Source organism: Chiloscyllium plagiosum, chromosome 41, assembly GCF_004010195.1.
Source record: "Chiloscyllium plagiosum isolate BGI_BamShark_2017 chromosome 41, ASM401019v2, whole genome shotgun sequence".
Classification (NCBI taxonomy): domain Eukaryota; kingdom Metazoa; phylum Chordata; class Chondrichthyes; order Orectolobiformes; family Hemiscylliidae; genus Chiloscyllium; species Chiloscyllium plagiosum.
This window is the reverse complement of record NC_057750.1, coordinates 2293338-2305975: the sequence shown is the minus strand read 5'-3', so window position 1 is coordinate 2305975 and position 12638 is coordinate 2293338. Positions and strand designations below refer to the sequence as shown.

The 12638-nt window shown below is 48.9% G+C and overlaps 1 protein-coding gene across 1 annotated transcript in view; it reads right to left on the bottom strand.

Annotated features, from left to right (window-relative positions):
* LOC122542681 (putative Kunitz-type serine protease inhibitor) overlaps nt 1-12638 on the bottom strand; it is a 26631-nt gene that overhangs the window by 13361 nt on the left and 632 nt on the right. Inside the window, exons 2-4 of the mRNA XM_043680658.1 lie at nt 6990-7179; nt 3712-3765; nt 2072-2197 (exon numbers count right to left, since the gene is read on the bottom strand). Coding sequence (XP_043536593.1) covers nt 2072-2197; nt 3712-3765; nt 6990-7179 — 370 coding nt within the window. The remainder of the gene's footprint in view (nt 1-2071; nt 2198-3711; nt 3766-6989; nt 7180-12638) is intronic.

Here is a 12638-nt window from a genome sequence, read left to right as displayed (position 1 = left end):
GGAGGGAGGGGGGACAGAGAGAGAGAGAGAAGGAGGGAGGGGGGGACAGAGAGAGAAGGAGGGAGGGGGCAAAGGATTGGGTGGAAGGAGTCTGATGGCAGTGTGCTATTTAAAATGGAGAGAGATTGCAGAACTCAGTGGTACAGAGGGATCTGGGTGACCCAGTGCATGGATCATATGCAGCAAGTAATTAGGAAAGCAAGAGGAATGTGGGCGTTGATTGTGAGGGGAATGGAATATAGGAGTGGGAAAGTTTCACTGCAGCTGTACAGGGTGTGGGGGGAGACTGTGTCCAGAGGACTCTGCACAGCTCCCGCCTCCTCAATTAAATACAAAGATTAATCATTTTTCTGGAGATGAAGAGTTTATCTTCTGAAGAAATGTTGGACAAAGAGGCCGTGTCAGACTGAGCATTGCAGGAATTACTTCTGATTGCCTTTTATATAAACAAGTTGGATGAGAACACAGGAGGCCCGGTTAGCAAGTTTGTGGATGACACCAAAATTGGTGACCTAGTGGACAGTGAGGAAGGTTAACTCCGAATACAGAGAGGTCTGGATCAATTGGGTCAATGGGCTGAGGAGTGGCAGATGGAGGATAAACGCGAGATATTGCTTTATGGTAAAACAAACAGGGGTAGGATTTATACAGTTAACGGTAGGGCCTGGGTGGTGTCGTAGAACAGAGAGACCCAAGGGTTCAGGTACTATATTTCTGTGAAGTTTTGCTTCACATCTAGACAGGGCAGTTAAGAAGGTGTTTAGCTCACTTGCCGTCATTGCTCAGAGCTGGAAATGTGTTGCTGGAAAAGCGCAGCAGGTCAGGCAGCATCCAGGGAACAGGAGAATCGACGTTTCGGGGGCATAAGCCCTTCTTCAGGAATGCTCATTGCTCAGTCCTTTGAGTACAGGAGTTGGGAAGTCATGTTGAGATTGTACAGGACACTGGAGGAGGTTTCTCCTGGAATACTGTGCCCAGTTCTCGTCGCCCAGTTATAGGAAGGAGATTATTAAACTGGAGAGGGTTCAGAACAGATTTACCAGGGTGTTGCCAGGGTTGGAGGGTTTGAGCTATAGGGAAAGGCTGGATAGGCTGGGACTGTTTTCCCTGGCACGTAGGAGGTTAAGGGATTTATAAAATAATGGGGAGCATGGATAGGGTGACTTATCGCTAGGGTGGGGGAGTTCAAGGCTGGGGGGCACATTCTGAAGGCGAGAGGAGAAAGATTTTAAACAAAGTCAGAAGGGGCTTTTTTTTTTGCAGAGGGAGGTTTGTGTGTGGAACTTCCTGGGGAAGTGGCGGACGCAGATACAGTTACAACGTTTAAAAGACACTTGGCTAAATCCATGAAGAAGAAACATTTGGAGGGATGTGTGCCAAATGCAGGCATAAAAGAGACCTAAGGGGCAACTTTTTCACACAGAGGGTGGTACGTGTGTGGAATGAGCTGCCAAAGGATGTGGTGGAGGCTGGTACAATTACAACATTTAAAAGGCATAGGAAGGGTTTGGAGGGATAGGGGCCGGGTGCTGGCCGGTGGGACTAGATTGGGTTGGGATATCTGGTCGGCATGGATGGGTTGGACCGAAGGGTCGTTTCCATGCTGTACAGCTCTATCACTCTATGACCCTATGAGGTAGGATGAGTTTGGGAACATGGTCAGAATGGATGGGTTGGACCGAAGGGTCTGTTTCCGAGCTGTATGACTCTGTAGGATGAGGATGGAGAGGGCTTCAGATGGATAGAATTCAGGTGATTTCAGGACAGGTTAGAGACCACCAACCTGGCCCAGAAGGAGCAGAGTGACGGATGACCCTGGGTGGAGCTGGTAGTGGCACCTTCTCAGACCAGCACCACGGAGTTTCACACTCCTGAGACTGGGCACCAGAAGGACCACCCTCTTCAGCTGGAGCCCCTAGAGAACAGAACCAGTCCCAGAGGAACATCCCCCTGGGACACCTCCCCCCCCCCCAGCAGGGACACCTCCCCCCACCCACCAAGGACACCTCCCCCAGGGACACCAACTTTGCCCCCTCCCCTCCCACAAGGGAGACCTCGCTCAGCCAGGTACCAGCTCGGCAGTAATCTTCGTCCGACTTATCCAGACATCGAGTGGTGCCATCACACAGGAGGTCGCGAGAGACACAGCAGCCATCCGCACACTGAAACTGACTCGCAGCACACGGCCCGGAACAGTCTGGAATTACACAACACAGCCACATCAAAGTGGGGGGGTGGAGGGAGTGATGGTGAGGGGCAGGGGAATGGAGAGATTGCTAATCCACCCCCAGGATGAATGAACCACACGTGGTGGCTAACGGACCCACTGCCGCTGGGAGGGCGGGATAGCCACGTTCCCTCCTCTCGGGTTTAATTGGGCACCCCCTCATTTTAAACTTGTTCTAGGTTGTCCCAGAGAGGAGAGGGCTCAGATCACCTTGACCTTGGCGAGCAGCAGCGCAGGCTCCAATCGTCAAATAGCCGCCTCCTGCTCCATCATCCCACGTCCCTATAATCTCAAGCCCACTGCTGGGAAATAAAAACCGGGAACTTGTGACAGTGTTGGGGGGGCGCAGTTAGCTCAGTTGGTTGGATCGCTGGTTTGATTCCCGCACTGACTAACAGTATAATGAAGGACTCTCCTTCTCCCCCTTCCCCCTCCAACACCCCCTTGTCTGAGGCATGGTGACCCTTGAGGTAAAGATGCCTTCAGTAACTGGCACTGTGCCTGGTGATGGGGGCCATGACACTGCCTGGTTTTCTATGGAAATCTACCACCCTCACCCAGTCTGGCCTACACGTGACTCCAGGCCCACCGCAATGTGGCTGACTCTCACCTGCCCTCTGAAATAGCTGAACAAGTCATTCAAGGGGCAATTTGGATCAGGCGAGTGCCTGCCTCACTAGCGGTGAGAAGGCAGATGATGCCCCAGTTGGTACAGGCGCTAGACTCCTCACTCAGGATAATGCTCAGGGGTCCCAGGTTTGGATCCCACCATGGGCAACTTGAAATTCAATCAAGAATCTGGAATTAAGGATCTAATGATGACCATGAATCGATTGTTGGAAAACCCCACCTGGGTCACTGATGTTCTTGAGGGAAGGAAACTGCCATCCTTACCTGGTCTGGCCTACACGTGAATCCAGGCCCACAGCAATGGGGTTGACTCTTAACTGCCCCCTGGGTAATTAGGGATGGGGTAATAAATGCTGGCCCAGCCAGTAATGCCCACATCCTGTGAACAAATATATTTGTTACAGTCACTACCAAGCTCAAATCCAACTTTGCAACAGGCAAGAACCTGAAGAGATTGTGGGTGGCCTTACGTTAGATCCTTTTGCTGCATCTATCTCGCAGAGCTCTGGGCTTTACTGATTTCACTTGCTTATTAATTAAATTTATTGTCACATGTGCCTTGTTTCAAAACACGATGAAAAGTGCTGCACAGGGTCCAACAAAACACAGAAAAATAAACCAAAAACGTCAAATTTCGAGGCAGAAAAATAATTTAAAAAACGCTCAACTTTACAGTCCTTTGTGTTAACTGCTCAGTCATGGACATGAGCAACCAGAAATATTGAGGCACGTAGAACTGATTTGATTCAGAGCTTTGAGAAGATTTGCAGCTCAGGTTGAAGTTCTTGATGTGGGTTTGCTCGCTGAGCTGGAAGGTTCGTTTTATTTGATTCCAAAACATGGTTCCTACTTACCCTTGAGACTTGAGATACTTCTGCTTAGTACTGGCACTGAATTACTTCCTGGCTCTGATTTTTAAAAGAACAAGAATAAGTTTGAGGTCATTGTTGCTGTTCATATATTTTATTTAAAATCTCACACTCAACTAATCTCACAATCTATTAATAACATACAGAGAAATTGGCGGACAAACTCAGAGAGAGAGAGAGAGACGGAGACAGTTGACGTTTCAAGTCCAGTTCTGTAGGAGGGTCACTGGACTCTAAATGTTACCTCTGATTTCTACCTCCACAGATGCTGTCAGACCTGCTAAGTTTCTCCAGAAGTTTGGGGTTTTCTTTCCCGATTTCCATCATTTGCAATTCTTTGGGTTTTTTTTAGTGGATCACCCATAAATGATACTTTTGCATCTGCTTACCAACACTGACAATTATAGAAAATATTCAGCCAGCAAATCTATGTGAACAGTCACAAATACAGTGGTCAGGCTTGGCCACTTGGGGGTTTGAAAAATACTCTCTCCCAAGTTTTAACTCTTGACAATAATCCTGTTACTTTCTTGACAAATACATGGAGAAATGTTTCATTGACATTCAATGGTGTTACCATCACTGAGTCCCCCACTACCAACATCCTGGGAATTACCATTGACCAGAGACTCAACTGGACTCACCACATAAACACAGCGGCTACAAGAGCAGGTCAGAGGCTGGGAATCCTGCAGCAAGTAACTCCCCTCCTGACCCCCCCAAAGCCTGTCCACCATCTCCAAGGCACAATTCAGGAGTGTGATGGAATACTCCCCACTTGCCCTGGATGGGGGCAGCTCCAACAACACTCAAGAAGCTCAACACCATCCAGGACAAAGCAGCCCCCCCACTTGATTGGCTCCACATCCACAAACACCCACTCCCTCCCCCACCGACGCTCAGTAGCAGCAGTGTGTACCATCTACAAGATGCCCTGCAGAAACTCACCAAAAATCCTCAGACAGCACCTTCCAAACCCACAAACACTCCCATCTAAAAGGACAAGGGGCAGCAGAATAGATTAAATTACCTCCAGTATGGAAACAAGCCCTTTGGCCCGACCAGTCCACACCGACCCTCTGAGGAGTAACCCACCCAGACCCATTCCCCTGTCCTATATTTACCCCTGACTAATGCACCTAACACTATGGGCAATTTAGCACGGCCAATTCACCTGACCTGCACATCTTTGGACTGTGGGGGGAAACCGGAGCACCCGGAGGAAACCCACGCAGACACGGGGAGAACGTGCAAACTCCACACAGACAGTAGCCAGAAGGTGGGAATTGAATCAGATTCCCTGGCGCTATGAGGCAGCAGTGCTAATCACTGAGCCATCATGCTGCCCCCAAATGGGAAGATACGTGGGAACGCCACCCCCTGCAAGTTCCCCTCCAAGTCCCTCACCATCCCGATTTGGAATATATCGTCCTTCCTTCAGTGTCGCTGGGTCAGAATCCTGGAATTCCCTCCATAAGGGCATTGTGGGTCAACCCACAGCACACGGACTGCAGCGGGTCAAAGAGGCAATTCACCCCCACCTTCTCAAGGGGCAACTAGGGACAGGCAATAAATGCTGGGCCCAGCCAGCGATGCCCACACTCTACAAATGAATAAATAAATACACTTAACAAAATGTTGTATGTAGCACTATTGAAGCACACCAATGGACTTTACAGCCGAGGAAGTATCTTGGAAGGGTGGAATCTGCTATGATGTAGGAAGCATTTGAAGGATTGCAGTTGACCCCATTTTAACCTTGACTCTGCATTCCGGCACATCCACGTGATCACCTGGAATCTCCCTGCCTCGGCCTCTAAAATGTTTAACAATTTAACATCCACTGCCTTTTGAGGAAGGGACTTGCAGTGACGGTTTCTCTCGGAGGGCACAATGTTTCCTCATCTGTTCTCTTTTGAACCGGGCCACCCCCTTATTCTCAAAATCAAGAGAAGAATCAGACGCTGGGTCCGAGATCTCGCGTTCCTGTAATCTCTCCAAGATGCTGCAATCAATGTGAAACCCAGAGACGTGCCACACCTCCAGCTTTCCCTCGCATTCCTCCCTGAGGAGTCGGTTAGCTCAGTTGGCTGGATGGTTGGTCAGCGATTGAGAGAGACCCCAACAGCATGGGTTTAATCCCTGCACTGGCTGAGTGTACCATGAATTAATATCTTTTATTGTCACTTGTTTTGTAGTGCAGTGGAAAGTTTTTATAATGGCGCCATCTTAGGTACAAATTAGATTAGATTGGATTAGATTAGCTTACTTACAGTGTGGAAACAGGCCCTTCGGCCCAACAAGTCCACACCGACCCGCCGAAGCGTATACCACCCAGACCCATACTCCTACATTTACCCCTTCACCTAACACTGCAGACAATTTAGCATGGTCAATTCGCCTGACCTGCACATCTTTGGACTGTGGGAGGAAACCGGAGCACCCGGAGGAAACCCACGCAGACACGGGGAGAATGTGCAAACTCCACACAGTCAGTCGCCTGAGTCAGGAATTGAACCTGGGTCTCTGGCGCTGTGAGGCAGCAGTGCTAACCACCGTGCCGCCCACTACTGTGTGAAAAAATATATCGTGCTGTTATACAAATAAAAAGGATTAAAAAGGCAGTAGTATCGGGCGGCACGGTGGCTCAGTGGTTAGCACAGCTGCCCCACAGCACCAGGGTCCCGGGTTCGATTCCAGCCTCGGGTGACTGTGTGGAGTTTGCACGTTCTCCCCGTGTCTGCGTAGTCCAAAGATATTCAGATTAGGTGAACTGGCCCAGCATGTTCAGGGATGGGCAGGTTAGGTGCATTAGTCAGGGGTAAATATAGGATATAAAGGTAGGGGAACGAGTCTGGGTGTCTTACAATCGGGTATTTCACAACCACCTGATGAAGGAGCAGCACTCCGAAAGCTAGTGCTTCCACATAAATCTGGTTGGACTATAACCTGGGATTGTGAGTTTTAACCTTGTACACAACAGTCCAACACCGGCATCTCCAAATCAGGTCCGGGTGGGTTAGTCTTCAGAGCGTCAGTGTGGACTTGTTGGGCCGAAGGGCCTGTTTCCATACAGTAGGGGTTCTCTGGATTCTATTACTTAGCGTCTGAGCAGGGGTTAAACAATACTCTCCTTCTCAACCTCTCCCCTTGTCCGAGGCACGGTGACCCCCTCCGGTTAAACCCCTTCCCCAGTTGTCTCTCTCTCTCTCTCTCTCTCTCTCTCTAATGGTCTGGTACAACAATGGAGACTTTCCCCTCACCTGTGACTCCATTGCAATACTTCCAGCACTCCTGCTCACTCCTGTAGTTGTTCCCATTGGAAAGGCAGCCTCCGTAAGTGAATTCATTGCAGGTTTTGGAGGAGACGTTGTAAAACCACCTGGGAAACGATGCACGGCAGGGACCGGTCTTTGACGGGCTGAGACAATCCACTGAAAAATAAACAAAACACTCACATCAGGCTAGAATTAATCACCTTCCATTAACTTCACTGCATTGGAGGATCGGGCTGGGGAGGTCACGTTGCGGTTGTACAGGACATTGGTGAGGCCATTACTGGAATGGTAGAGGCTGGTACAATGACAACATTTAAAAAGGTGTCTGGATGGGTATATGAATTGGAAGGGTTTAGAGGGATATGGGCCAAGTGCTGGCCAATGGGACTAGATTAGGTTAGGATATCTGGTCGGCATGGACGAGTTGGGCAGAAGGGTTTATTGCCATGCTGTACAGCTCTATGACTCAATAGCTGCAAAGGTTTACAATACAAAGAAGGAGCATTAGCAAAAAGATTGAGATGTTGAGCCTATGAAGGTGTAGATGCTGCTGGTCACTAACACTCACGGCACTGTGCCACAGTTCTGAGCGTTAGCAAAGGACGACTCTTAATCTGCGAGGGTCCCAAGGCCACCTTGGATCAGAGCACATTGCAAAGACACAGTCCTCATTATTCCAGATCAGTGGGCAGCACGGTGGCACAGTGGTTAGCACTGCTGCTTCACAGCGCCAGAGACCCAGGTTCAATTCCCGCCTCAGGCGACTGTCTGTGTGGAGTTTGCACATTCTCCCCGTGTCTGCGTGGGTTTCCTCCGGGTGCTCCGGTTTCCTCCCACAATCCAAAGATGTGCTTGTCAGGGTGGATTGGCTGTGCTAAATTGCCCATAGTGTGCAGTGATGTGTAGGTAAGGTGCATTGGTCAGGGGTAAATGTAGAGAAATAGGGTAGGGGAATGGGTCTGGGTGGGATACTCTTCGGAGAGTCGGGGTGGACTTGTTGGGCCGAAGGGCCTGTTTCCACACTGTAGGGATTCTATTCTCCTCCACCCCAACACCCGCGCGCATTAAAGTTGATCAAAATAATCTTCTCACTGAAAGCCGACAAAAGGGGAGTGTGGTTAAAGGGAGAAGGAGAGCCTGGCAGAGTCCGAAAAGGGGAGTTACATATGGAGATAGGGCACTCCCTCAGTGCCCCGCGCTGTGGCTGTCAGCCCAGGACATCACCCTAAGGGGAGGCAATGGCTTTAATCACTGGACAGTTAATCCAGAGACCCAGGTAATGTTCTAAGGATCTGGGTTCAAATCCCTCCACAGGCAAATAGTGGAATTCGAATTCAATTTTTATAAAATCTGGAATTAACAGTCTAACGAAGACCATAAATCAATTGCCAATTGTCAGGAAATTCCAGCTGGTTCACTAACATCCTTCAGGAAAAGCGGTCTTTACCCAGTCTGGTCTACATGTGACTCCAGACCCACAGTAATAATGAAAAAACCTCCAGACCGGGACTTGAACCCACAAACCTTGTGACTCAGAGAGAAGAATGATGACACACAGACACACACACACAAAGACACACAAACACAGCTAAGCTGAGGTCAGTCCCACTGACAGGTCAGACACAGGCTCTGAACATGCCTCTAACAAGACAGAATCTCTCATTCCAAGCAACCACAGGGCCTCGGGACAACGAGACAGGGTGGGGGTGAAAAGACAATTTCAGGACATGGACTCAACCCCCTCCACAACAAGATGACCACACTGGGCTTTCACGTGATGTAACTGTGGCCCACATGATTAGGCAGGAGTCACATGGAGAGGACGTGGCAGGATTAAAACCCCGACTGACCCACGATGGAGATAGTTTCGGGAGGAGAGAGTGAGAAAATGCTGTATTCTCCAGAAGAATGAAGAATGTGTTCTTCAAAAGAATGAGGGGCAATCCTAACAAAACAGTCCAAATGCTCACTCAGCAGATGTCAACAGGAGCTTTCTCTGGCCAAGAGAGTCTCGAAGCAGCGACGCAATCTCAGAATAAAGCCCCTCTCAGACTGAGAGCAGGAGGAAATTCCTCACTTGGAAGCTGGGGAACCTTTGGAAATCTCTGTCCTGCAGGCTTACGGATTTCCATTATCAAGACAGAAATCAAACATTTACCAGGATGCTCCAGGGTTGGAGGGTCTGAGCTACAGGGAGAGGCTGAACAGGCTGGGGCTGTTTTCCCTGGAGCATCGGAGGCTGAGGGGTGACCTTTTAGAGGTTTATAAAATCATGAGGAGCATGGATAGGATAAATAGGCAAAGTCTTTACCCTGGGTGGGGGAGTCCAGAACTAGAGGGTTTAGGGTGAGAGGAGAAAAATTTAAAAAGAACCTTCGGGGCAACGTTTTGATACAGAGGGTGGTGCGTGTATGGAATGAGCTGCCAGAGGAATTGGTGGAGGCTGGTACAATTACAACATTTAAAAGGCACCTGGATGGGTATATAAATAGGAAGGGTTTGGAGGGATAAGTTCTGGCAAATGGGATTAGATTGGTTGGCATGGACGAGTTGGACTGAAGGGTCTGTTTCTGTGCTGTACAGCTCTGTGACTCTCCGAGTATACACTGATGTGGTGAGACCTCTGGGTAGGGTAGGTGGTCTAGCCGTGGGAATGCAGGGTTACAGGGAGAGGGTAGCAGGGTGGGTCTGGGTGGGACACTCCAGAGGTTGGGTGTAGGATGGGCCGAATGGCCTGCCTCCACACACTAAATCGGGATTCTATAACTAAGTGGTCACTGCAAAAAAAAAAAGGAAAAGCTGGAAGCAGGAGGCGGCCATTCAGCCCCTCCAGCCTGCTCCCCCATTCAATCCAATCTTGGTTAACCCCATCTCAGCGTCAACTCAATCCAAAGATGTGCAGGTCAAGGCGGATTGGCCGTGCTACATTGCCCAGAGTGTTCAGGGATATCTAGGTTGGGTGCATGAGTCAGGGGCAAATGTGAGGGCAACGGGCCTGGGTGGGGGGTTACTCTTCGGAGGGCTGGTGTGCACTCGTCGGGCCGAAGGGCCCGTTTCCACATTGCAGGGATTCTAATTCCATCTCCCGCCTGCTCTTCATGGCCCTTCAGCCAACGGCTAGTGAAAAATCCCTCTCCTCCTTAATCGTATTCAGTATCCCAACATCCATTGCACTCGGGGGGGGGGGGGTGAATTCGACAGAAAGGTGACCCCTTTTAAGACCAGTCATCTATGACCTTTTGCAGTCAGTCAATTAACAACAATGATGGAAATAACAACTGCAAAATTGTTTTCCCAAACCTTTGTAAGCTACATCATGACAATTACTCATCCAGTTCACAGTCAGCAAAAAATACCTGTCCAACAGGTTGAACAACACAAGTGTTTGCAATCCAGGCTCATCGTTAAATATCACACAACACCAGGTTATAGTCCAACAGGTTTAATTGGAAGCATTAGCTTTCGGAGCGACGCAGGAGTGCTCGTGTGCTTCCAATTAAAGGATAGTGGGTTAGTATAGGTTAGGTGGGCTTGGATCGGCGCAACATCGAGGGCCAAAGGGCCTGTACTGCGCTGTATTCTTCTATGTTCTATGTTCTATAACCTGGTGTTGTATGATTTTTAACTTTGTCCACCCCAGTCCAACACCGGCATCTCCAAATCATCATTAAATGGTGTGACTGAGAACATTAACTCTTCGAGTAACAAGGAGACTGTGCTGTATATCGCCCTGATCAACCTCTGTCCACAAATTGCTCACAGTGACAATTTGAATAACACCACTCCCTCAAAGAATTGACTGCCTTAATCTGCCAAGTGCACCATCTTCCACCGTTGCATGAACAGCACATCACAGAGCTATTCCCATTGATAATAAGTAACCTTTAAAAGCTGGATCAGTCATTGCAATTCTCCCCAGTTGGCAACTAAATCACCTGCAACATTTACAGTCGCGCCCCCTGGACAGGACAGAGAGAAGCTGCACTAACAGACAGGAAACTGAGAAGCAGAGAAAGGATCGAGGGGGCAGGGAGGGGACACAGGTTTAAACGTATTCCCAGAAGCAGTCAGAGCAAGGAGATGCTTTTGTTGAGGAGTGAGTGGTTAGGGTGCACTGAGGAGTCAGGGGAGAACTGGATCGCGAAGGATGCAAGGCTACAGGGAGAATAGCATTTGGAGGGCGAGCACAGAGGCAACGGGCTGACTGGTATCCCCCTCTGCTGTAACAATTCGACAAAGTGGTCTCAGAAAGAGAGAGAGAGAGAGAGAGAGAGAAAACATGCAACCTGACCTCAGAGGGCAGTCACACAGCTGAATAAAAAGACCCAACCTGGATATTTAATCAAATCAAGTACTTAATCCCTGTGACTAAACACAGAGTCATAAAGCATGGGTACAGAACCTTTGGCCCAACCAGTCCGTACCAACCATAATCCCAAACTAAACTAGTCCCAGCGCCCGACCCATATCCGTTGAGGTTTCGGGCTTCAAATGTAGACTCTCTCGCTCCTCAGATGCTGCCTGACCTGCTGCAATTTTTCCAGCACCAAATTTTATCAAACATTGTAACCGGACCCACCTCCATCACTTCCTCAGGAAGGTCTTTTCACACACAAACCACCCTCTGGGTAGAACAGTTTGCCCCTCGTGTTGTTTTTAAAGCTCTCTCCCCTCACCTTAAACTGTACCCAGAGTCTTGAACTCCCCCCACCCTGACACCACCATTTATCCTATCCATGCCTCTCATGAGTTTATAAACCTCTACAAGGTCACCTCTCAGCCTCCTACACTCCAGTGAAAAAGGTCCCAGCCGATCCAGCCTTTCTTTAGAATGCAAACTGTCCATACCTGGCAACATCCTGGTAAATCTCTTCTGAACCCTCACCACCTTAATAATCTCCTCCCTATAACATGGCGACCAGAACTGGACACAGTATTCCAGAAAAGGCTAACTTTATTTTCAGCTTAAACTAAGAGGATACTTGACCAAGTATTGTATGTTTTACGTTATACTATAATGACTGCAATGTTTAACTTTTAAATTTCTTTCTTGCCACCTTGTCCTTAAGGTTCTGTACCTCGACACTTGGCGTCATAGAGATGTACATCACAGAAACACACTCTTCAGTCCAACTCAACCATACAGACCAGATATTCCAACCTAATCTACTCCCATTTGCCAGCACTTGGCCCATATCTCTCTAAGCCCTTCCTATTCATATACCCATTCAGATGCCTTTTAAATGCTGTAATTGTACCAGCCTCCACCACTTCCTCTGGCAGCTCATCTCACACACACACACACACGTGAAAATGTTGCCCCGTGTCTATTTATCCTATCTATGCCCTTCATAATTTTGTAAACCTCTAAGGTCACCCCTCAGCCTCCGACGCTCCAGGGAAAACAGCCCCAGCCTGTTCAGCCTCTCCCTACAGCTCAAACCCTCCAACCCTGGCAACATCCTTGTAAATCCTTTCAAGTTTCACAACATCTTTCCGATAGGAAGGAGATCAGAATTGCACGCAATATTCCAAGTGGCTTCACCAATGTCCAGTACAGCTGCAACATGACCTCCCAACTCCTGTATTCAATACTCTGACCAATAAAGGAAAACATACCAAACACCTTCTTCA